The sequence below is a fragment of the Aulostomus chinensis genome, chromosome 10 (genome assembly GCF_037954235.1).
Source record: "Aulostomus chinensis isolate RoL2024-O1b breed Wild chromosome 10, RoL_Achi_v1.0, whole genome shotgun sequence".
Classification (NCBI taxonomy): domain Eukaryota; kingdom Metazoa; phylum Chordata; class Actinopteri; order Syngnathiformes; family Aulostomidae; genus Aulostomus; species Aulostomus chinensis.
In genome coordinates, this window is record NC_141329.1 from 6,630,518 (window position 1) to 6,657,707 (window position 27,190).

At 40.8% G+C, this 27,190-nt stretch overlaps 1 protein-coding gene across 2 annotated transcripts in view; it reads right to left on the bottom strand.

The window, feature by feature from the left end:
• The window catches only part of LOC147254202 (solute carrier organic anion transporter family member 1C1-like), a 35,839-nt gene extending 9,483 nt beyond the window's left edge, over positions 1–26,356 (bottom strand). For both annotated transcript variants that reach the window (XM_086215786.1, XM_086215785.1), the window contains exons 1-9: positions 26,020–26,356; positions 19,448–19,620; positions 12,181–12,322; positions 9,388–9,520; positions 7,867–7,988; positions 7,602–7,766; positions 2,601–2,699; positions 1,522–1,740; positions 1,217–1,381 (exon numbers count right to left, since the gene is read on the bottom strand). In XM_086215786.1, coding sequence (XP_086071912.1) covers positions 1,217–1,381; positions 1,522–1,740; positions 2,601–2,699; positions 7,602–7,766; positions 7,867–7,988; positions 9,388–9,520; positions 12,181–12,322; positions 19,448–19,543 — 1,141 coding nt within the window. In that variant the 5' untranslated portion in view covers positions 19,544–19,620; positions 26,020–26,356. The remainder of the gene's footprint in view (positions 1–1,216; positions 1,382–1,521; positions 1,741–2,600; positions 2,700–7,601; positions 7,767–7,866; positions 7,989–9,387; positions 9,521–12,180; positions 12,323–19,447; positions 19,621–26,019) is intronic.
• Between the last annotated feature and the right edge of the window lie 834 nt (positions 26,357–27,190).

The window sequence follows — 27,190 nt, forward strand, 5'->3', positions numbered from 1 at the left end:
GCCCGTCTGGTCAATGCAGGCGTCTTCCTTGATGTAAGCATGCGTTCTTTCACTCTGTGTTCCATCTACTTCATTAGATTATTACTTTAACTATTTTTCAGATTCACAAAGCTCCGACCCCTGCAGCTGCAACAACCAACCTAATCCTTTCTTGGACAAATCCTCTCTTTAAAGGAGCTGTTTTCTGATTCATTCAGCTGTGACTGGATTACACAAGTGCCAAAGGTCCCAAGACCTTCATGAGTCCCAAGAGCCTCAGGTTTGTTAACTAGCATTGTACAATCGGACTAACTACCGAGACCTGTTAGTGATGACATGTCTTATTATACTTTTATGACCTGAGGATTGTTTTAGTTGAGTAGTTATCACATTACATTATACCTGAAATCAAGGCTACATCAGATGAATTTCAGTTGCAATGTCACTGTCAATTATTTGAATCTCAGTATAAAAAAAAACACAGCGGAATGCAGGTAATTAAAATATTTTTGGATGATTTCTTTTGACCAACAGTCAAAAAACCCATAGGTAATCATTTTTTTTATACTCTTTATTTAACATTTTTCATTATTACAATAAACATACAAAATACCCAGAACTAGGGGCACTTATTTATACTTTAGTAGGAAAAAAAATACAGTATTACAATTTATTCGATCTAATTATACTTCCTTACTCTTATATGTATCCAAAGGTAATAATTTACTCACATTTGTATCTGGCAAAGTCAAATTTTAGAATCTGGTAACTGTAAATGCTTGTTGTACTTTTTTCAAGTTCATTTTTTTGAAGTGGACTAATGTATTGCAGTACTACCAAGAATACTGGGGAGAAATGGGGGCGCAACAACAGACTTTTGCCCCTGGAGGATTAATACTGCAAAGCATTCTGTAAATCCAATCCAATCCCAAATTGAACTGTGACAAAATACTGACCACAGTAAACAGAGGGACAGACTGAGAAAGGAAAGATTAGACCAAAAATCTTTGAAAAGATAACAATGTGAAATATGTCATCTCAACTCTAAGTGTAATATCATAAATTCGTTTGACTATTATGTTTGCAAAGCAGCAAAATGCAAAAGCCTTTTTTTCCCTCTCACGTGGAAGCAGGAAAACTTGTCCCACGGTGTATTGCATACTGATTTTTTTTTTTTTAGGTCGTTGTACCGAAATAATTAACATGCATTGCAATGTTCATAACAGCGGTTCCTTACCCATCAGGAAGTTGGCCTTTGAGGCAGACTGCCTAAAGTGCTGCTCGATGTACTTGGGCTTGTAGGTGACCATGCCAATGAGAGAATTGAGCTGGATGATTGTCACACACAAGTAGATCAAATACACTGGGTGTCCCAGCAGAGTCCGCAGGGTTGGGATAAAGTCTTTGAAGAGACAAAGACACAAATAAAACACACACCTGTCCAGGAATGTTACATGTAGAATTTCATCCAGTGAGAGTTCTGGCTGGCTCTCCCATTATTAATGGGAGATTTTCCTCTCTGTTCTCTCGAGTTATCCTCACCTTTGGCCATCTCAATGAAACTAGCATGTTCGTCCGCTGGATACTTGTGCTTCATAAGGGGAGTTGCTCTTTCTGGGCCCCTGGGCCCTGAAATGGGCAGAGAGCGGGGCAGAAACCAGAATGGGATGGCAGACAGCAGGGTGATGACCCCAGCTATGAGGTAACCCAGCCACCAGGCTCCCACCCAGCGGGAATCTGCTGGGGTGATGGTGATGGTCTCTGTGTTGGGGGGTACAGAAGGTGTAGAGTTATTCTGCGTTAATATACTAGCAGGGTAACACAGATCATGTGACAACTGTTAAACTGGTAGATCTTTTTTTTAACATCCATACATTCCATTTTTATTTGTGTGAATTAAAGAGACAAAGTGAAATGTTTTTGGTGTATTTAATTACATCAATATAGGGAACAGGTTACTTTAGTCTTTCCATTCTCCTCCTTCCTCCCTCATTTCTGTCTCTGTACCGTTTTTCCTTCCACTCCCTCATCTTCTATCTTCCATAATCCTTATTTTATCTTTTCATTTTTCTCCTTTTCCCTCCACAGCACTCTATTTGATTGTAACCTGCCACTTTTTCATTAGCTAATTGATGGTAATCTTGCGCACCTGTCCTGACCCACTCAGCTCTACATCTCTTCTATCTGATAACGTCAAACCTCAGTTTTATGAAAAAGCTCCAGATTTTTGGCCTTGAGTGCATGTTTCCTCAGTTATATCCGAATCTGAAGAGTTCAGTATCTTTGGCATGATCCAGTGGTTAAGTGAATAAAAAATACTGTGTCATATATTAAAATAATAATCCTTTCAGAACATAATGCGTGTTGAAACATTCACAGCATGACTTGCTTTACGACACTAGCACTGCATTAAAAGTAGTAATGACAATAAGGACATAAAATAGGAGACCTGAATAAGATAAGACTAGGAACTACATATAAGGTTCCTTTATAATATTACATCCCTGTGTTCAGCCTCGGCCTGAACACAGGGAAGAACACACTACACACTGGAAACACGAATGAGGAGTACTGAAGTTTGAATGGGATGACACGTGAGGAGGGCTAATGGGTTAACTTACCCATTTTTACAAATCCAATGTCAACATAAATTTTGGCACAGAGGGAGCCTAACAGGTAGCCGAAGACAGGGCCAACTACTGAAATGGTCTGCACACAGCCTAGAAAACAAAGACACGCGCGCGCACACACACACACACACACACAGAAACAGACATACACACACAGACACTGTATTTTCAAGCAGCAGTGGTGTGGATAACGAAGAGAACAAGAACTTATCATTTCGAAAGAAATTTGACATCATGAAAATATAGAGGGTGAAAAACTCCATAATCATTTCAGGAAACCATGCTGTAACAATCCTTGCACAGAAGCTGCTAACACCTTCAAAAAAACAATCATGAATCAATCACTGGAGTAACTGCCTGTTTGATAGAACACAGCATCGCTGAATATTCACCATATTGGAATGTTTTACTTCAACAGCTGATCATACATTACATTGCTGGTCTTCACATGGACTACATAATATAAATGCGTCCCATGCTCATTTGGCTCAAATGAGCCTGCCTGATCATGTGTTGGGAAGACGATTTAAATAATCTTTGCTTCTGCAAACAATCTCTATAGTTTGATTTTTTTATTGTTTTTGGCACACGTGTACAAGAATGTAACTGCACATGCATTTACACATGTGCTCCAAGGTATGCCTATGTAGAATCTACTCTATGTACTTAAGTGTGTATACTAGGTACAAATGTGGAAATGGTTATGAATAGGCAACTCAGTAACACCACTACTGATGCCCACTCTATTGGTATGCAAAGTTATTTTTCCATATGGGGAATGAAGGAGGAAAAAGGTTAAAAATTGAGTCACATGTTGAAAAATGCAGCTGTGCATGTATTAATATTGTGTAAGAATAAACATGCGGGGACTATGTTGAAGGTAGCTGTTGACACAATGAAATATGGAAAAAAAAAACGGTCTGGTCCTCTGAGATTACAAGAATTTTGTCTCCGAATTCTACAAAAAGGTTTTCCATGAAAAAAAATCACGTTTATTCCTCTGAATAATGAGAAATCAGAGTTAGCATTGTTCAGTGGTAACGTGGCCGTCTAGCAACCAAGGGTCGCTGGTTCAATCCTCCCTTCCCCAGGTGACCATGTCGAAGTATCCTTGAGCAAGATACTGAACCCCTACTTGCCCCCAATGGCTGTGCCCAATGTCAGCTGGCATAGGCTCCAGCCCCCCGCGACCCTTCATGGATAAGAGGTATAGAAAATGGATGGATGGATGGATAATGAGAAATCTAAAAATCCTAACAGAAGCTCTCATTTAGAACTTTAAAGCTGAAAGGAAACATGCCATGTCTGTTTAATTTAACCTCATTTTATTTTAGTTTGGGCTGGAGACACTTAGAGCGTCTCATATAAATGGTATTATTCAGTGGCGGCTGGTGAAACATTTGAGATGGTCTGTCAGATTAAGTAAACATCCCAGTACAATTTACCATAGACGGCAGGATACCAGTGCTCTGGCCTTTGATTCTCCTTTTCAACTGTTTGCGTTGCCGCATTGACCAGATGATGTTTTTGTCACAAAAAGATGAACAGAAATTCCCAAACATAATGATTTACATTATATTCAATACAAGTGGCTGTTGTCTATTTTCCATCGTCGTCCATCGTCGTCTTCCGCTTATTCCTTACTAGTAAGGGTCGCGGGGGGGCTGGAGCCTATCCCAGCATCTACGGGCGAGAGGCGGGGTTCACCCTGGACAAGTCGCCAGTCCATCGCAGGGCCAACATACAGAGACGAACAACCACTCACACTGACATTCATACCTACGGTCAATTTAGAGTATCCAATCAGCCTAGTTCCCAAATTGCATGTCTTTGGACTGTGGGAAGATGCTGGAGTACCAGAGAGAACCCACGCAGGCACGGGGAGAACATGGAGACTCCACACAGAAAGATCCCGCGCCCGAGCCGGGACTCAAACCCGGAACCTTCTTGCTGTGAGGCCACAGTGCTGACCACTGCACCACCGTGCAGCCCTTGTTGTCTATTTTGAAAATGTTAATTGGTTAAAAAAATTTAATTCCCCCTCTATTGACCTCTATTGGCTCCTGTTGGTATTAACAGTTTCTCAACTCTGCATGCATCGCTAAGGACTTGGCAAACTGAGAACTACATTCAGAGGATAATACGATCCAGGATCAGTTGAACTGATGTGGCATGCTTCACTGATAAAAGATGATGCATCTGAAAGGATTTCAGGCCGGCTATGTGGTGAGTCAAGGGACGAACAGACAACTGGAGTTTGCAGGTATTGTGTTTTGAGCCAGCTGCATCACATCTCCTCTCACTGGACAATGATGGCAGGCTGTGTCATCATGAGGTGTGAAATATTGGTTCTGCTGATCAGACTGGGCTCTCTGTCAATTGGGGAATTCAGTCTCGACACATAAAACTGACGAACACAAATAAACTTTTGTTATTTCAACCGACAAGTATCTCTCAAACCTGAACTAAAACAAACCAGGATTAATGTAAACTGGTGAGCATGTTTGCTTCGTTGATTTTAAGCTCTCAGCTGCTGAGAGCCTCTCTTAAAATGTTTAACTTGTCTCTGTAATTCAGAAAAAAAATTAAAATCCTTATACTTCTTTATTTTTGCACTCAATAGAAATGAGATTATTATTTTTGTGTTCTTCAGTGCTATGAATAGCAGAGACGTCTCCGTTCCACCTCTAGTGGTTCATACATATATCGCTGAATCCATTTCCCCCAACAAGTGTTAGTCAGCTTTCTATCAGCAGCTGCACAAAGGTGGCTACCGGTAATCAGAGCCATCCTCAGGTCTGCCTCAAAACCTCCCAGGGCCTCTTTACGACATTAAATCTATCAACACAATAGAAAACTTTATATATATTCATAAAACCAGGAAAACAGAGGAGAAATACAGCATTAATGGGAGCCATATGGACAAAATAATTCCCACCCGTTTTGAATCCAGGACGTTGTTTAGGTCCAAATGAGGTAAAGTTGACATTGTTTGGAACCTCCACAGGGTCTAGGTCAGACTTTTTTTTCTTTTTTTTAGCAAGGGGTGGACAAAGGCGAGAGCTGTTTCTAATGGAAATGGGGACCGATGCAGTCAAAGGTCTCCTGTAAAGAGACCAATGGGGCTGATGTCAAGTGGACAGAATTATTTTCTTTCTGAAAAGAGATGTCAAGGAGACTGTAAGAGGCTAATGAGGGGCTTAAAAATAGGTTGACTGGGTCACGCATTCACACATACTTGAGAAACAGTGACTTTTCTTAGTGGAGGCCGTTTAACTTTGTCCAAGATTGCAGGCACATTTGAGGTATAATCTGGACCACTTTTGATGGTTGGGGCTCAGTTATGGCACAAGAAGGTTTTGCGTAAGCCAGATGTAGCCAGACTGTAATGAACCAGGCTGGACTTGGGTTGTGGCCTCCACTCTGTGGACCGGATATGAAAAATCTCATGAGACAGCCATCTCATGTTTATTGCATCTGGTACAACAGACGCACTACATACATGAAAGCGTGATGGCGTCGACTGCAGAGGGCACATCACCATATTCTGGGACATGATGAATTCTCTTTTGATTGAGGATTTTCCCACACATACTGCAAGTGTCTCTGTCAGTATCTGATCAGAGTCAGTGGAACCAAACAGATACTCTGACCCTAAGAACTTCATTATTTAACAGACGGGTTTTTTCGGTCATGCAGGCTGTGGGATGGCATGGCTGGAGACTGTAAGGATTACCTGAGGGGAAGACTTCAAATGATACGTTGTCAGACATTTGAGCTCCAGCTTTATTCAGAAAGAGGCCATGCTGAGCAAAATATTCCCTAAATTGCCAGAAGTTGTTAAAATCTATACTGTGATCGGCATCCAAATGGGAGAACGTCCCGTCTTCATCTGATAACGATTATAACGCTGCCTTTTAATAGCATAGCAATAAAACTGAGCTTGAAACTGTATCACAACATCCGTAGCATGAGAGATGTTTTTTGACAGGGAGAGGCTGCATAATACAGCGTTGCAATAAACCCTCTGTCCCAGAGGACATCAGGTTCAGCAGGAGCTCCTTCCTGCCACCGCAACAGCTGAAAGTGTTGTGGACTTCCACTGTGCGCTTGAGTCGAGGCAACAACCCTGTAACAGGTCATATTTCATAGCTCTCTTAGATCAACCATTGCCTCATCATGACCTCTATCTTACAAGGATGCTGGTTAAGTAGTCACTAGTACCTTGATGTATGTGATACCATCAAACAAATACACCACAGAAAACTCTGTCCGTCTAAAATTGCACCAGTTTGATCATCACAATAGTTAACTCACAATATCTCAGCGCAGTTTTTGCATGTGGCTCTCGTAACATTCTAAATGTTACATGTCAAATGGATCCAATTGTGACGCCGCATGAGTCATATTACAGAGGTTACGTGACGTTCAACACAATTTATCCTCTGTTTTTAACAGCTAAAACAGTACAGACAGAATAGCCTACAGCCGAGCCTATGGCGTCATGTTCCACACTACAGCTTCAATTAAAGGAGTTGCATCACATAGACAAAACGATCTACTGTGCGCCCTGAAAATGTACATCATATGATGGAGGATTGGTGGTAAAAAGACGATTATTTCCTGTCGTATATTTACGTTTCATCATCATCAATCAACAACACAGCAATTCAGTTATCAATCATCATCAAACATTTCCAGGGATTCTTCACTGCATTTGTTATTTGTAATTTTGACACTGTTTACAGGATGATTTGACACTGTGTTTTGATTTCAATTGCTTTGCCTGTGATGCTGAGGGTGGATAAGCTGCTCATCAGTAAGAGTGAAAGCAGCAGTGCATCAACGGGCTCTTTTGGCAATGACACATTGTTAGAGCTGTGGGAAGATGAGCAAAGCTGTTCTCTAGTCAGTGACATGCTATTACATTTGGTGCACAAGTAAAACAGTAGATAAGTGATATCATCAGGAGGAACAGTACTATTTACTTACCAACATATAGGGCGGCGTTCTCCTCCGTGGCAAAGTCATCAATATAAGAGATGCCAAGAGGCTGGACAGGAGTTTCACCGATCCCCCGCAGGACATTTCCCAGGAGCACGTAGATCCACATAGACAGGTTGGAGTCGCCCTCACAACCTGGCGGAGAAGATGAGTCTATCCACACAGACATGTCTGTATTAAAATGTTTATCTGTGTGTGTGTGTGTGTGTGTGTGTGTGTGTGTGTGTGTGAATTTATCAGCGTTACCGCACACCTGTAGTGGGGACTTCAGGCAGTTTATCGTTCTGCGTGAGATCAACGGTTGAGCCCACAGGACACGGAGAGGGGTTAAGGGTTGAATTCACCACCCACCGCACAGATGTTTCAAATTCATAGCTGTACGTGAGACACAGTTGGAGAAAAACTGAGCAGCAGAGATAAAGATTGTTTCTTGGCTATAGTTTCAGGGGCAGTGAAAAGTTAGTCTTGTATCTTCAATCAATATTCGCTCTGACCTTCAATATTTTATACATATCAGATAAACTGAAAATAGCACCAGTCGATGTTTACCAGCTCTATTGATACAAGAACAACAGTGTGCCCTGAAACACACTTTCTGCATCACGTGGTCATCAAGTGGCCAATTATACAATCAAAGACATATGCCTTCAAGTTTACAGCCACTTTTATAGAGTGGGGAAAAAAGAAGAAGATGTCAAACGTATCTACAGTATCTCATGTTGTTTCATTTCAGCAGAGAAAGTTGACAACTAAAACACAGGTGGGAACACCAGAAATGTGCTGATACAGGATAAACTCCAGGAATGCCAAGTATTTGACACTGTAGTTGTCACACGTACGGACAAATGTCGATGTCAAAATGATTCAGACATAACAGCCGCAAAAAGAAAGGGAAGTCACCCAACCCTGGTCTTGAATGCTGATCTGAAACCACTATGAAATCATGTCTCCTTGTGGATTCGTGGGAAGAAAAACCCAGATAGACAATAGAGACAGCAGGGTTTCAACCAGCATCACATAGCGAGTCTAGCCAAAGGAGAAAGTGTGTGTGTGTGTGTGTGTGTGTGTGTGTGTGTGTGTGTGTGTGTGTGTGTGTGTGTGTGTGTGTGTGTGTGTGTATGTGTGTGTGTCAGACTGAACATTTCTGGAGCTGCAGTCTAAAATAAAATGACTATGGATCGAGTGACGCCCCCGCCATACACAGACCTGGATGTATACAGTGTAGCTTATTTGTGGGTGAGTAAATACTAAAACCCCTCAAGAGAAAACAACTTAAGTTCCTGTTTTTGTCGGCAACTATGTGCTCAGCCCAAAGGTTCAGTAGTGACAACTTTGACCCCATCTCAAAGGCTCATTTAAGGTGGGCTGACCTTTAAGGTGGTCCAGCTTCTCTTCAGGGATAAAATGATAAAGTCCAAGACTTTTTTCCATCGTGGTCTTACATTCCCATCCTGTTTTAATACTCCTACGCCTCTCTTTTGACAACTTCACTGACTGTGAAGGTGAGTGTTGTCATAAAATTACTACCTTTGTTGGAATCTGATACATTTGAAAAGATGTGAGTGACAACTTTTGCAATTTCTTTCACGTTCCAATTTCAGTTCGTTTTTTTTCTACTACTTCAAGGCTGTCATTCAACTGGCTCACAAAGGTGTTACAACATGTTTTAACAGGCTTTATAAAATGAGCTGGAGAGTACTGCGGTAAATAAAAAGTCACATAATAGTCAGACCCACAGTCTCTCTCTCTCTCTTTTTTTTTTTTTCTAACTTACCGTCCGATGACGAAGTGAGGCAGAGCGATGATAAAGGTGCCAATAGACATTAATACACAACCGACTGCAATGATCTTTGGCCGATGGAGTTTGGCACCAAAGTAACTGACGAAGGCTATCACAAACAGGTTGCCTGGGAGAATGGAAAGAAAGTGACAAAAACATTAGAAAGTGTATGGAACATGCCAACTGATATATTGTTATTATTATTATTATTATTTCATGAATTTAAAGCTACCTCTTTAAGCACTGTAAATAATTCAGATTTTTAATGTAATTCATGTAGCTACTGTAGATAAGGCTTTGATTTCAAAACAGAATGAAACAACTCAGCTTTTAAGTATAATATATTTTTTAATGCTAAATGAAATAAAAATATGAGAAGCAACCTGTACGCCACAGTATTAATTTTTTTTTTCTCTGAAACGTTAAGACTGTAAAAAAAGGTGGAAAAAAAGAGGCATTGTGAGGCAAGAGACATGTACATTTCTTCCAGGCCACCAGATCATTTTCTATTCAAAAAGCTAATTTGATTGGATGATGTCAAACCCTCCAACAATTCTGCAGCAATTGTCAACCCCAGGGTGTGAGAGAGAGAAAGAGAGAGGAGGGAGTCCAGCATTCAGAAATGTCAAGAACTATATGTAAATGTGAGTGTGTGCAGCCTCGAAGAAATTTTTGGTAGAGATTCTATCCCACATAGTATTGCAGAAAATTGACGACATCATTTGCGATAATGAAATTCAGCAGCACTTAAATTCAGATTACAGCTTCTTTAACAGTACAGCAACTTGTATTCGATGCTGCAGAGAAGGCATGGTGCACTTAAGGAGACATCCTGTATATGTATATTTCAGTATATCAGCGGAGCTCATCTCGCTGACACGATTTCCATAAAGATCAACATTTATCAGTAGCACTCTGCTTCATCTTCTTTACTCTTCTTTTCCATTATCTCCCCTCGCTCTGTCCTCTTCCCTTGTTTCTTGTACTTCCCTCGCCTTTCTTCTTTAATGCTGTCCTGCTCTGCCTCTGTGTTGCCCTGGCAACGGTCCTATAGAAAAAGCTTGTTGCCGTAGCCACACGAGAGAGGCAGCTTTCACAGGAAATGGAAAGCGGAAAATCTAGGGTATACAGTACTCACTGAGCTGAAGGTGTCATTCTCACCTTTTCCTCCTGCAGATGCACCAAGTCTCCATGAGAGTCACGGCAGGCACACTTAACAAAGAGATGCATTCTTATTCTTCACTACTACCGTATCAGCTATGATCTCAAAACTGCCTGCCTGATGGCAAAATAACACAAGCAGAATGCCTGAAAGGGGATGACAACTTTTATCTCGTTTGGCTGATGCATGTCTGGGTGTCTTCCCATTTTACAGGCCATGATTTATAACCTACAGGAGACACTTGAGTTGAATCTTTACATATCTGACCTAGAAACCATTCAGGGGTACGATCTGAGAACACGCGTATCTGATGAATCAAGACAAGAAACCACTACAAATGCTGTGCGTGTGTGTGCAGGTGGGCTTCAAACAGATCGACTAACTAGCTGCTCGTCTAATAATTTAAATTTAAGTCATATCACAACCAAGACTATTTACTTCAAGGCCATTTCAGTTTTCTGTAGCTACCAGAACAAGTTGCAGGGCCAGCACGTGATGTCTGTAAACCCTATGAATCAAAACCTAAAAAGGCTTTTTCTGCTCACCAAATGCAGCTTCAATGTCCTTCCTCAAACAAATTTCAAAGTATGTTTTCATTGACTGCATTTCGCAGGGGGTAAAATTAAAACTGAAAACTAACCACACCACGATTAATGGTATAATTTATATTAAATTGTTAACATTCTTTTAGTTTAGACTACTCATCAACAGGACTGATCCACTATTCAGCATTTTTTTTTTTAGAATAATCGCAACATTGTTTTTATGTTTAAAATTGCGGACAAAAACAATGAAAAAGGACATAAAATAGCTATTTTGCTTGTTTAACTGTCAATTAATATGTTCTGAATTTTGACACCAAACTTGTCATTTTTACTGCAATGTCATTCCAAATATCAGTTATTGGTCTCACTGATTTCTAAAAATTTCTGTCAGCCTTGGAAGTTTTTTTTTCTTCTTTTGGTATTCCATAAAACTCACACACTCTTTGAATGCCTTTGTTTTATTAGCAATAAGTGTTTCACAGGTTTGTCTTGTTATTTCTGCTGGTGCTGGTATTAATCTACTGTTTCTGAGATATTTCTGTTCACTGATTTATTGCATTTTCTCTAATAAAACGGGATAGTTTAAGTTGCAAAAATTACTTTTGGATTTGGAGTTAATCTTCTATTAGCTGATACAAGTGTCAGGCTGACTAATACTTGTTACAGTAATTCCTGGTTTCTTTCTAGGAAATGAGATGAAATCAAACAAGTTCTGCAGAGAATTTATTGCATGAAAAATCTTCACTGTCCCCAGCAGAAAGACAGATCACAGTCTGCAATGTCCCTGCTCGACATTATGACTAACTATGCATGTACGGACACACACACACACACACACACACACACACACACACACACACACACACACACACAAACACACACACAAACACACACAACCCCAGCTCTGTCCTCTTCTATGAAACCTGATGAATCCCTTATCTGCAGCTTGAATATCTCTGTGACCCATTCATATTTCCATTGCAAAAACACCATGAGAGAAGGGAGGGAATGACTTGCTCATGACATTGACGATGCAAACAGAACAACAAAATAACAGCGGTGACTGGCAGGCCGACTCACCTATCTCAAAGCTCCCGTCAATGACTCCTATTAGGTAACTGGGGATGTCGAAGCGCCTCTCCAGCTGAGTTATTGTGCTCTTCATGTAGCTCCCCGACAGAGCCTTTGCAAAATAGGCAAAGGACAAGGCAACCAGAAACATCTGGGAGAGAAAAGGAAATAGACAGAAACAAAGACATTACATTAATATACAAAAGATCTTTTATACATGAATAAGGAATTAAGTGTCAGCATCACTGGAGTAGAAGGGTTCATACGAGTGAAGGGGGAGAACCAGGAAAGGAAAGGATGAGAAGAACCCATTGCCAAGTTCAGCAGCAACATGGGATTAACTGTGTCACATTCAAGTGACTGTCGCCAAATCCACAAATGTATGAAAATCCTTAAAAAAAATAGTTTTAGTGAAGTCACCGCCGTCCACTGTGAAACTGATCCGGGATACCCCAGGGCTATGTCCTTGGACCATTCTTATTCACACAGAAATATTGAGACTCTTATGCAACTAAACCTCAGATTTTCTGAAAATACATGTACCTCTCACCTAGGACTCTGCTGCTGAGGACCTTCTACTACTTCAATTATTTTGAATAGCTTTGATCCTTACCTATTTATTCTCCATTGTATAGTCGTTGTGATGTTTGACAGGGGCTATAAAGTTTTGCCAAAGTTGTAAGCTGTCATTGTCTTTTCAGTCCTTTCGGTCCTCACCAAGAAAATTTTAATAGATGTATTATCTCTTCTCCTCACTAAAATCATTATGCCTAACAATAGGCAACAAACAACAAACCTCATAATTCAGTATCAGCGAAACAATTCGTTCATCAAATCATATTCTTGCCCCGTATGAAGACGATATTTCCTGCTGTCAATGAATCTCACTCAAGACATTAAAAGACATAATCAGACATCCGATGACAGATCCGAAGTCAGCAGCAACTCTTGACTGAGAATCAAGGAAATTCTCTTACCTAATGAAAGACAAAGTCAGCTAAGACACCTTGCTGTCTGTTGCCTGGCAACCAGCTACACAACAAAAAGTGAAGCTTCCCAGTAGAGTCGGCAGACACGGCTCCGACCCTGCTTAAACCACCTCATTGTGGCAATCACACCCCATCATGCTGGACAAGAGTGATGATGTCTGATCTGTCACAAAAAAATCTGACGGGAAGTTTTAATTTTTTTATTCAGCCTCACACATTACGCTCAATTCACCGTCTTCGATCTCATGGTCCTTACTGCTCCAGTTCACCAAAACCATTTCTATATATTTGACTTCTCAGACTAAACAGGGTATAGTCATTACTCTAAAATATATGCTTCACTCTTTTGTGTTTCTGTATGCATTTCTAGTAATTATTATCATTATTCATTAAATTCCCCTTTTCTTGCCATTTTGTCAAGAAAATAATGTTCTGTTTTTTTTCTTCTTATATTTGTTAGAGAAGCACTTAGAGGAGGAAGGAAGAGAGAAACTCTTGTGTTGTCTATCTGTATGTCTTTGTCTCACTGAGTGATTGTAAATAAGCAACTCTGGTCATGCTTATTGCGCTGCAACCTGCTTCTTCTTGAGCAAACAACATGTGAGAAAAATAGTGTGCCTGGGAGTTTCTGAGAGATCCACTCAGGTATTTGTAATCTTGTAATAACAGCAATCATACTGTTGGTTGGTGGACGTGTTTGCCATATTCAAACAATATGTATTTAAGCTATTTAAAATTGCAAATGGAAAACAAAGTTCAGTCATTTAATGACTGTCAAACCTGAGTCAAGTCAATTTTATTTGTATGGCGCCAAATCACACCAAAAGTTATCTCATGACACTTTACAAGTAGAGCAGGTTTAGTACCACACTCCTTCAATGATTTTACATCCAGCAGTTCTCCATAAGCAAGCACATCCTGCGAAAAACTTCCTTTTGATAGGCAGGAACGTCGAGCAGACCCAGGCTCAATGGGAACGGCCGTCTGCTTTGACCGGTTGGGGGGAAAGAGAGCAGGAGGGCAGGGCAGAGACAAAGACGGATCATAAACCTGAATAGTTGAAGCTGAAAACTAAGGAGTGTCCTTGGCCTGTCATAACCCAAAACCCACATAAGCCAGCTTGCATTTGATGTTATAAAATATTAATAGTTATGACAATGAAAAATCAATTTACGTTCTGAAAGCACAGAGGAAAATCCTCCTGATCTATAACAAGAAAAAAAATGTGCACTCCCCAGTGGTGGAGTGAGTGATAGGTATACTGTCAGGCCGGCAGCTGAAAGGACACAGCAGGTGGAAACCTTTAACACACACCTGAAAAATGTGAAAGATGCATGGATCTCAGTGTTCTGCACAATAACTCTGACAACGACTCTTTTCACTTTTTTTCTTCATGTGTCAGAACAGTTGTTCTCTTTGGAGCAATCTGAATAAAGGAAAAACTGTCTTCCAGTATTGTCAAAGTAAAAGACTTTACCAGTCAAATGGTCTGCACAAAACACTCTAACATGATGCCTTTTTTATCCATCCATCCATCCATTTTCTTTCGCTTATCCTGTTAAGGGTCGCAGTGGGGTGAAGCCTATCCCAGCAGCTTTCACGTGAGAGGTGGGGTTCACCCTGGAGAGGTCGCCAGTCCATCATAGGGCCAACACATAGAGACAGACAACCATTCACATTCACAGCCGAGTATCCAATCAGCCGAAGCCCCATTTGCATGTCTTTGGACTGTGGGAGGAAGCTGTGGGAGAACCCACACAGGCACAGGGAGAACATGCAGACTCCACACAGAAAGACCCCGTGCCCAAGCTGGGGCTCAAACTTGGAACCTTCTTGCTGTGAGGCGACAGTGCTGACCACTGCACCACCGTGCCACTCGCCTTTTTTATCCTGTTTGCTTATGCTTATCATTATCGTTGTCATTAAGAACCTTAGTCTTCATTAAAAGAGTGGCGCAAGAGTGAAGTAACAATGTTCCAAATGCTCTATTTTTAATTCTCTCTTTTCTCTCGGAAGAAAAATCTCTTTTGATAATAGCCTTTGAAAGTGTAATGTTCTTTTATTTAATATTCAGTAATCACATTAAAGGTGCTGGCCCACTTAAAATAGTGTCACTTGTAATTCAAACCAAGCTCTAACAGAATCAGACTCCAGCGTCTACAAATGTGATTTTGGCTGACAAATTCTTTTTATTTAAAAAAAAAAGGTTTACTCACTACATCCTGCTGTAAATAATATTAAGAGTAAAAGCAATAAAGGTTTTTCTTTCTTTTCAAAGAGGGCTTTCTTCCATGTCATAATGAAATAGGAAAGTTATTGTTAGTGTTGTTGAACACCTGGTTTCTTCAACTCAGAAAACGGGTAAAATATTAATATGTTTTCATATTTTGTTACATGACATAAACACATCTTGGAATATCACGCTCATCCATCTTAAAGCTTTAATGAGTTTCAAAAACAGTGGCTGAACAAGAATTCACAGGTTGCTGCAGATATTGAATGTTAAATTATCGTTCTCAGAATGTCAAGTTTCAAGATTTGCAACAATGGTGGGCATTGTGATGTTTTCATTTATAGCTGTTAATTGGTTCTTTAGCAAGCACCAAATAAGCTGCAGCCTCAGTGTGATTAGAGTTCACCACCAAGTAATTCATATTCAGACTGTGTGAATGTTTAAACAAAGTCTCCTTGTGACCTGCATTTGTTCTCAGCACGCTGATGTCACCCGTATTAATACGCTTTAGACTAACACAAATGACTGCCACACATGCACATGGAGGGAGCATTCAATCAGGAGTCCAATAGAAGGAACACAGCGATTATACACTTGATAGAATCCTTACACTTTCATTTTACAAGACAACTGGGATGATCTGAGCCAAATTTAATACAAACAAATAAATAAATAATACAAACACTGGAACACTGTGCCATCAAAATTCTAGTCTCATTGGTGGAATTAAAAAAAAAAGTAGAGAGGAACACAAAGCGTAGGATTAGAATGGCAACTGGCTGTTCCACGTCCAACCTGCCCAGCTTGTCAGAGAACCAAATAATTCACAGAGGAAATACAAGTCTGTCCTACTACAGCCGTCGGTATTATGATTAGATGCTTGAGCACTGTTGTCTCACTTCGCTTTTATGTGGGAAAAAGCACACGAGCGTCTGATCTCTTTTTAAGGCTTTACTAACTTTCATGTCGTTGGCAGAAGACTCTCAGACGATTCTTGAGGTTGTTTGAGGCGGAAGAAAGACGAGAGACAGAAAGCCTGGGGTGGTCTAATAATAATGACGTGACATTCATATTATGTTCTGCCTCTTTTTCAGATCTTTCCTCTGAGAGAATTGTTAATAACTACTATGACATTTTCACTATGGCAACAAGAGGAACCCAGGCAATCATAGCTGTAAAAAAAAAAAAAAAAAGATGTAGTGGCTAAATCATTAGCCTACATATTCCTGATTTGAGGGTCTTTATCTCTAAATGATCTTTAATTTATTCTGATCAAGTAGATCAGGTGATAGTTCAGTGTGAATATGTGTTGCTGTGTTTTAACTGCACTCATACAGAAAGATTCATGAGCTGCCGCGGGCGATCAGGCATCACACTGTCAGGCCTCTCACAGTCGTCAGCGGGGGTGGGGGGGGAGGTTGGGGGTCCTCCACTGACACCAGTTCAGTAGTGCCCCATATCAGCCTTTAAGACGAGCAATTCAGTGGGTCAGCAGAGTTTTCCACTCTGACAAAAAAGGGGCCTATGGTGCATATTTATGTCATTATGTCATTATGTCACTATCTAGGTCCATCCCAGAGACTTCTAACATCTCTGCCACTTTCCTCCGTGTGTCATTCAGTTTTTTACAAGCAGCAATGAATTGTGTAAGTCTGTGAGTGGAAAACGCAATAAGCAGCTTCTCCTCCATTATCAATCTGGAGGAGACCTAATGTTTGCTTGGAAGAGAATCAAATCTCCATCTGCGCTTGTTTGCTGCCTCAGCAGAGTCGCTGCTAATTGCATGAAGTTAAAGTGCTCAATCACAACTCTTCTCCCTGGTTGCTGCTCACTGCTGCCACCAAGGTGTCTGGAGTGCTGATAATGAATAACTGCCAGCTGCTTTTGTTACTTACAGTATGGATCTGTTAGTGTGTGTGCAATCATGTGCCTGTGTGTTGTGTGCGCGTGTGTACAGTTAACCTCCATTTTTGCTCACAGCAAAACTGCTGGACCAACATTTTCTCTGTATTTCAAAAAGTTGAACTTCTTTCTCCCAAAGGCTGCAGCCTCTGCATGTATCCATTCATCCTATTTGAAAGTCTGGCAATGGTACAATATATCAACGAATAAAAATCATCATTAACAGCTTCAGATGAGATATCAAAGGGTCCCTGTTGGAAAATGCAATTTCTTAAAGAGAGCTCTAAATCTCCAGAAAGGCCACGAAGCCGACCCTCAGGTCAGCTGCTTGGTCAGGACCAACGATACAGATTTGTCTCTCTTCCAAGTGTGATAAAGGAGCGTAGATGCTTTGAAAAATCAATAAGATGATGATCTGAGTGTTGACTGAGTGCCCGCAGTACCCACAATATCTTTCTGCCACTAAAAAATTGAAAGAAGTTTCAACCAACAGGGCAGAAGGGAAATTATGTCACTCTCAAGATTCCTTTAAAATTTAAAGTAGTGAGAATGCCAGAAGAGTGAATAGATGAATATGAGATTAAAAGGCTTGATTTCATTTCCTCTGACTGTGCATGCTTTTACATTCTGCCAGGATAGTTGAGTCATAATGTACAGTATATAGTATCCCTAACACACACACACACACACACACACACACACACACACACACACACACATGCACGCACACATGCACGCATACATGCATACACACACACACTTACTTTCTGGAAGTGAACTGTTAGTCTGTTGCTGTAATTCAGTTATTCAGTTAGTACTGGCCTCCCTGCTCACACACAAACATTTGCAGGCATACATACTAAAACCTTGTTCACCCGGTGCAGATTTAACCCTCATCTTTCCCCTGGCCAACATTCTTTGGAGCTCACCAATAAAAGACCCAGATCAGAGACAACTTGGCATCTGTTATGTGCTCATAAAACAGCACTCAAGTATGAAGTGCTCAAAAAGTCTTCAAAGATGATCCCACGCATCTTGCTTGCTTGATATTTGCAGCCCATCAGCTACTAGCTTCAGCCGTGAGAGCCAATGGGACAGCAGGGCGTGAAGGGATGTCTGCAACAACGGGGAGTGTCTATTCTATATGTGCATTTGCAACACAGTCAAATGTTGCTGTTTGGGCAGGGAGCCATAAATAGTGGAAGCTTTCAGACAGACTTGCAAATGATATACGCATACATTTTTGGGTGAAAAAGAAATTTGGAAACTGGGTATAAACCTTGGGGACTTCCAATTGCAGATGCCCAGATTCCGTCTTTGGCTGGTCCAAGTCAAACTGGTAATCCCTGTCCGGATTTTGAAAAACGTGATCGTTATAATCATTATTCATTGAGAGAATGACATCATTTTCTATCATTTATGAGTGGTGCACAATCTTATTGCTGACAATCACACTGTGGTCCATCAGTTAAACCAAAGTAGACAATCGCACATTCTCTTCTCTTGGCTTGCACAGCGAGAGATATTCTGTGGTTGTTACAAGACGCAGACACGACGGACGGAGTTTTTTTCAATCACACACATGGATTACCTCAACTCTCCAGTGCCCTGCTGCTCTCTTTCTCTATTAATGATGTCATAATTATTTCCAACACTGCTGAGTGCTTGACTTCTTTATCATCTGGGGGTTCTGCTTCCTGCTTGGCGTGGGAAAGAAAGCTCGTTGGTTATTAGGTTGTAGCTTAGCCATCATTATTTGCAGGACGCCTCTTATGATAACTGTCAGGACCAAGGAAAAAAAAAAAGCAATCTTGAACAAACTAATCAAGATGGCAGGGGCTTGGACGCAGAGGGGACTCTCATGATTTTATTCCATCATTGGAAATTTGTCTTCAGCAGAAAAATCTTTAGAAACCTTGTTTGGTGGAAGGTTGACATTCATGACTCTGGACAGCTGTGTAGTGTGAACAGTACAGCGATCTGGCAACTTTAAAAGCCATGTCGTGTGAATTTGGCTTAAGCAAACATGTGACTGACACACACACACACACACACACACACACACACACACACAAGTACACACCGGCTATGAAAGAGAGAAGTGTCATTATTTCATACTATTCCTTCTAACGTGACCTGATAGTTGACTTACCTTCAGGCTGGAGCACGGAGAGGAGCGCGGTTCTCCAGCCGCGGCGTCACTGCGTCCGTTCTCCTGTGCGCGGTCTCGCTCGGCTCCCACCTCCATCCTCAAGGAATATCACAGACTCTCCTTAGCAGTAGTCGACCACGTAATGCAATCTCTTGGCACTGATGCATGCAACCCTGCAAATGGATAATTCAAGCATGTGACCCACTTCTCATTCTCGGAACAAAAACAGAAACATGTCTACAGCAGCTGGCAGTGAACATACACACACACACACACACACACACACACACACACACACACACTTTATAAACTATATTTGTTCTGCAGATCTTAAATCCCATGTTAACACATAAGTTGCAAAAAAAGAACAAATATTGAGAATAGAAGCCTCACACATCAAAAACTACTGTCACAACTTTGATATATTGTTAAGTCAATAAATGGTGTTGTGAGGTAAAAGCATCATCGTATGCAAGGAGAGTCAACGAACTTAAACTATAAAGCACTTCACATCAAATGTGCTTTGAGACAGAGCTGGTTTTCAGGCCACAATTTCACTCCTTTGTGCATCTCCATGTTTGCGAGCCCTGCTGCTCGGCTATATGCTTCCAGGCAAATTAAATGCTCAGTGACTCAGCCTTTTTCTTGCACTGAACTTTTTGTTCCTCTGCTACATACTACTCAACGTCTTTGTGCCTCGATTCTATTCATGCTAAGAGAGTAACAGCAGTTACAGTAATATTTGTTAAGACTGCAAAACACAGTGTTTCTTCCTGAATAACCCAGGACATAGGATGCTAACTTATTAGTTATCAGCTTGGGTAGCAGCCAGTGAACTGATATGATGTGAGTCCATTTGACAGTCAATGTTTGTTGCTATGGTTTGCTGTGATTTATATACTTGTTTCAGAGCTACGAGACAAGTGATGAGCGTTATTTATTCATCATCACACCTTATTCAGTTTCACACAACCCTTTTACACTTTGCACTCCAGCACATACATGAACCAAAATAGCATGTGCGCTTGGGAACACATATGCAGTCTCACAACTTTGCTCTGCACAGTAAAAATGTCAGATCTTTCACAGTGAATTTATCTAATTTCTAGCCAGATAATCTTGTTGCACTTAATATAAAACAGAATCAATTAGCAAGTAGAGAGGTTTGATTACAGACCAAAGTGGGGCCTGTAGGACAAAAAATGCCTCTCAATATGGTTCTTCAATTCAGTGAAGGGAACATGGAATTGTGGCATTTAATATTTTAACAACAAACTATGTTGTTGTGTTTGTTGTTGTTTTGGCCCTTTGAGGAACAGCATTTGACCGCTTCGGTTATCTTGTCTTTTTTCTTTTTCAAGAATTGTTCCATTGACAGAATATTTCACTTTGTGTCTTACAAGCAAAAAATACACAACAATAGGTGTGTTTGTTTCTTGCTTTTAATAAAGGAAAATCAACTGCCAATGGAATGAGCAATATTTTCTCATTAATATTTCTCAGAAAAAGACTATTGTCTTCATAATAAGCCTCTTTATCTTCCTGAAACACTTCCTATTAAGTGATTATGTTTTATATTAAGTCTAATGAAATCATTTGACTAGAAATTAGATAAATATATCTGGCAATTTTTTTGTGGTTGTTATGCTTGCATAAAATTTTTTTTTTTTTTAATTAAGGCTCTAAAAGTAATTCCCATGCAGTTTTGCAACAAAATTTCATATTTATTTGCAACAGAATTGCTTATAATTAACCATCACAAAGGCTTTTAATTTGAAACATCTGGAGGAACAGTTTAGTTAGTCATTGACGGTTGACGGCGAAGGCTTGCTTATAAGTAGAAATGGTTGATCTGTAGAAAATGTGACGCATCACTTTGAAGGCAGGATGACAGATTAGGGCAGAAGAAAGTGGATCTAGGATAAAATGGTTCAATATGAATTCCCACTATCTGCCCACATTGGCCTCGCTTCTTTCATTAGCCTCGTCATGCCCCCCCCCCCCCGCCCCCCCTCAGACTTCCGCAGAAGTCATGTGAAGCAGCGAATGTGATTGCTCCAGGGGGTAGAGCCAGTGAGCTCAATGCAGCACAGACAGAACACTAACACAATACCATCACCGTCACTGTCAGTAAAACTCCCATGAAAACCACGTGTAACAAGTCTCATTTCTGACTGAAATGTGTTTCGCTCTCAGGAAAACTCAGAGAGTTTGCTAATCACAACAGGTTTGACCTACATTCAAGGTATTAGACCAACGGCAGCTTTAAGTAGGCCAATGCAATAGTTTAGACACTTATTTCTTGAGGACCAGCAACAATTATACTTAGAAATAATTTCATCATTTACACAAACACTTTTTTGTAATCAGGCAGCACTGCATCAAACAACATTTATTTACTGTTATGAAAAGTCATAAAAAAAGTCTCCTCACAAAGTCATGTAAGGGAGGGCAGGGCGGAAAGTGGACCATTTAATTTCCTAGATTGTCAGGTAATTTCTGAATTATTATCGCTAGATAATTTCTGATTTTCCTTGTTTATTTTTTTCTTTTTTTTTGGCAATGAACACAAGCACGTTTTGACAGAACACTCTTTCAACAGCCTGAGAAAACTTAGTTCCAGTGTTATGTTTAGCCAATACACAACAAAATAAATAACTTGACACACAAGGCTTTGTTGGATTAATCTGTTCATTTTCGGAAATTCTTATCATCTGCTGATTTTCATTTAGAAACTGACTTCTTGGACAAAAAGCTGATAAAACAGTGATTTTTACAGTTTTAAGAACATTATCTTTCCACTTCTATTATATTGCTCACCAGAGCGGCTAACATTATAAGCACGTGTCATGAATCATTTCGTCTGATGTATATGAGTGTTCCTGTTCTTATTAAAGTGACCTAATTTTAACAAATAATCCGTGACAGCATTCACACGTTGCCTGGTGTGGAAACATGTCATAGATGAAAGAAACTGTCATCATGGCAGGAAAGGAGTTAAACATTCAAATGAGACAATAAATATAAGTTTATGGAGAGTCTAATATTATGTCTACAAAAGAAGCAAGAAAATAAAATGAAAAATACTTAGAAACTCTCTTTCATTCATAATCTTTTACCTGCATCAGGCTGCGACTGCTACGCTATTTTTTCAGACTGACGATATATCTCTGCTGTCAGAACACAGAAAAATATCAAAAATATCAATATTAATATTAAAAAGAAGACATGATGCTCAGAGGGATCGTATGTTGTTGTCACATTAAGTACCTAGCTAGATGGCTAACATATTAGCCACACGGAAACTAGCAACTTGACAAAGACAAATTTGTGATTTAAATAACAATAACTTGTTCTTATCCTGATGACCTAAATGAAAAAAATATGATTTGTGTGCGCATGTAGCAAGTAGGCTACATTTCTGAAGATGCAACCCAAATATTGCCATGCTGCATGATGTCAAAGTCTGAGCTGTCATAAACCCCCCAGCTGCCTCCTCCATTCCTCCCTCCACAGGCGTTCTGTGTGTTCTCCAGCCTCGGCGGTTGGAAGTTTCCCAGTTCTGAGTTGCACATAAATGCACCGCAGTATAAGAAGCCACATCAGCAGCGCTCTCCAACACAGGTGGTCACTTCATGCTTGATTAGCAAGGCTGAATCTCGTGATATGTATATTCTCACTCTAACTGAATGGCTCTAACAAATATTAAGATTTTCAACCAGCATTTTTGTCATTGAAATCAGTGCAAATGTAAAGTGTTTAACTCCCCTCCGTGTTGCCTGCTCCACACAGACATCTGAGTGCAATGGGGACAGTTTTCTGTTACTGGCGGAGATGACACTGATGCAGACACTGCATTATCTGCCGACATTAATCGATACACTCTTTCTTGCGCTCTATGACAGAAGTTGTATTATGTTTCACCTGCCATCTAGAAAAAATATTCAAATCTAAAACAAATATTTCACTATACCCCCATAAAATAAGACATGCACGCAGTCTGACTCAGTTATGCAACACTTGACACACACCGTCCTTCTGTGTCGCTGCTGACAAGTCCCTCTTTACCGCATGTCAGTAATGTGGGAATTTGGGCGAATGTATCGGATTAAATTTTATTTATTTAGGCTGTACTGCATTTCAGGTATCAGAGCCAGTGATGTCATTTCGGCACACCCCTTGTTATTACGAACATAACATCCCTCAGTTTCTCTGCAGTCATGAAACATACTGTATCTCTCCGTATTATCTAGAACTATTTTTTGTTCATCAACACTCTGATCCTCTTTGTGGCTGTCTTAGTATACACTTCAGGCTCCTTCTAACTGGAATAAATTACCTGCAAATGTCCATCCATCCATCCATTTTCTACCGCTTGTCCTGTTAAGAGTCACAGGGGGTGGAGTCTATCTCAGCAGCTTTCAGGCGAGAGGCAGGGTCCACCCTGGACAGGTCACCAGTCCATCACAGGGCCAACACATAGAGACAGACAACCATTCACACTCACAGCCACGCCTATGGTCAATTTAGAGTATCAATCAGCCTCGTCCCCTCTTGATGTCTTTGGACTGTGGGAGGAAGCTGGAGTACCAGAGAGAACCCACACAGGAACAGGGAGAACATGGAGACTCCACACAGAAAGATCCCGTGCTCCAGCCAGGGCTCGAACCCAGAACCTTCTTGCTGTGAGGCGACAGGGCGAACCACTGCACCACTGTGCCGCCCTACCTGCAAATGTATTTTATGACATTTCTGTGTTGATTATATCCAAATTCCATTGTTTTATGGGTGGCGTTGTGGGCTGTTGCATATTAGAAAACATTAAACATACATACAGTATGTGATGTCATTACTACAGGCTGTACTACAGGCTCTGTGTGACATCCAAAATCTCTCTGGCAATCTTTGATTTTGATCTCAGCGTCAGTGCATTGCAGAAATTCTTTGTATGGGTTTCTGTTTGAATGGATTCTTCCAATCACAATGCCACCAACAGACAAGCAACTTCAAACAGCGATCCAGAATCCTGACCGTCACCTCAGACCCTCAGACCTCAGCACTGGTCTGTCCTGTTATGTTTAATACATTCAATTTCAGCACTGTGGATTCTAAAGATAACCCTTTCGTTTTAACAAGCACATTGACAGTGAAGGTAACAGAACAGTTAGGGGCTTCAGTTTCTTGCTCAAGGACACTTCAACCAGGACGGAGGAACCTTCAGATTACTAGACGAACCACTCTACATCATGAGTGACACAAAGCTGTTTGAAATCCATAATCATAAAGGACCGTGCAGTATGTTCATTGAAACTGAAGCACTGGACCCAAGGTGAACTGATGCACACACTCCTTTCATGGTCACTGCATTGCTGGAGGATATTCTAAGTTGGAAATCTGTACATTTAAAAATCAGTAACATCATATAAAGATTTTCAGCCCTCTGTTCAGCCGCGTCTGGTTGTGCTTGACACCCACCCCCCTCCTTGTCTCTGGTTGCTTCATGTTCACTGAATGGTAAGCAACTTCTCTTTTAGATTGTATATCTTCAGGCAGATATGTGTTGAGAATACACTTCCTGCTGAATCTTTGACATTCCATTAAAGGGACAGTACCCACTTTTACATTCATCCAGCTGCATTTTAACAAAAAAGCAGGAGTGACACAGACAGCTTCATGAGCTTTAGCAGCAAAACACATTCAGCAAATTGGTTTGGACACGTCAACTTGAAGATAAAGTCAAGAGCCCGTTTGAGGAGACGGACCTGCTCTTTAACTAAGGCAACAAATGCACCAAGGTTCTCTTGAATGTGTTAATCGCAAGAGGTTGGTTAAATGTGCACTGAAACACACACACACACACACACACACACACACACACACACCCACCCACCCACCCACACACACACACACACACACACACATCCTCCCACAAAGAACACCCTCATTTCTTCCTAATACTGACCACATTTAGCAAACAGGTGTTACAGATGCCAGCTTGAAGGATTTCTCCAAATTTGCAACCAATTAAGATGATTGACAGGCATTGAGAATGTGTGTGTGTGTGTGTGTGTGTGTGTGTGTGTGTGTGTGTGTGTGTGTGTGTGTGTGTGTGTGAACCTGTGAGGCAGAGCCCCACAGTGTGCAACAAGACACAAGACATTGAGCTAGTCTTCTTAAATGAGACTATACTGTGACCATGTTGGCTGTTTTTTTTATTATTATTTATTAATATATTTTAATATTCTTCTTCTTGCACCTTTGACTGGGGTCTGGTATCCCTGCCACTGGAGGTGTGGAGACAAGCGTTTTTTTTCTGTTTATATTGGCGCAGCAGCAGAACTGAGAACAATGATTTTGACATTTCCCGGAGAACGCTGCAGCAGAAACAGTACGGTTCAGAGAGAGCCAACACCAAATGAATACTAGAGATCCAAGGCACTAAAGGCACTGAAACAATGACACTAAAGTCGGGACGGTCAGACCACGTTTTTATCACACATTACAGTCACGCCTCTCTGCGCAGCTGGGATATCCAGCAGGAACATCAGGTTCCTTAAAAACAATCCACTCACCTCAATGTTTTACGCAACAGTCGGCCAGCTGGTCGAGTTCAACAAAGGTACCCTCTCCCCTCAGCCAGCTCCGGTCAAACTTCTCATTTGGATGAGAGACGAGGACGGACACCGAGTCTTATCAGGAAAGCTCTGAGACCGACGAGTGTCTACAGAGTTCATTTCCAGCCGACTTGACGGTGTAACTCTCCGCAGACTAATCCAGAATCAGACAGGAATGGTGAGACGAGTGTTCTCCGGTTCATATCAAGAGAGTCGCTGTCGGGGGAGGCGACGCGTTAGATGCGCTCGTAAAGTGTCCTGACTGCCTCGGTTTCTTGGAATGACTCCGCAGTTATAGAAGACTACTCTCTCTCTCTCTCTCTCTCTCTCTCTCTCTCTCTCTCTCTCTCTCTCTCTCTCCCCCCCCCCCCCCATTATATACTATTCAACCGAGGTCTGCTGGAGTCGTGCAACTCCCTGCTTCCGCTATTGTTCTTAGTTGGCATATATTACATATACTCTACTGTTTTCATGTATTCTTCGACTTTCCCTCTTAATCTTTCAGTCTTGGTCTCTACCAAACCTTGGGTTTGTAATTATCTAGACTTCCTAGATCTGGACCATGTGTTCTGTTCATAAAAAGTGTTAGTGAAATGATTCATATGTGGTTGCTCTCTATGAACTCAGTGGCCCTAATATAATGCCCCTGTTTGAACCAGTCATGTGATAGGATTGTATGTTTAAGCTCTGAATTAGGAAAGTTTCTGTCAGTTTGTTTGTTTGCTAAATTTATGTCACAGTATGTCCCATTCTGACAGTGATGCCGCGAATAGAACAACAATCACGACCATTCAGAAGAAGCAGTCATTTAATGGGTTGTTGTTCTTCGTGTTGTTGATGCTCAGTTATTACAGAAGTTACATATAATTCTGTACTTGGAACTGAGTTGGTTTATTTTTTTTTTTTATTATTATTATTGAATTTGCATTGTAACCGCCTTTTGAAATCAACTATTCTGTCGTGAAAGTGAAGCTGAAATCCTGAGAAAGCAGCCTGACACAGAGACAAACAGGAAATGGTGATTTCCTATTAAGGTCCTATTAGGATTGCAATACTTTGAAGGGACAGCGTGTAGGGTCTTGTGACATATAGTAGTGAAGAGGCAAGGCCCATTTATCCAGATCAGCAA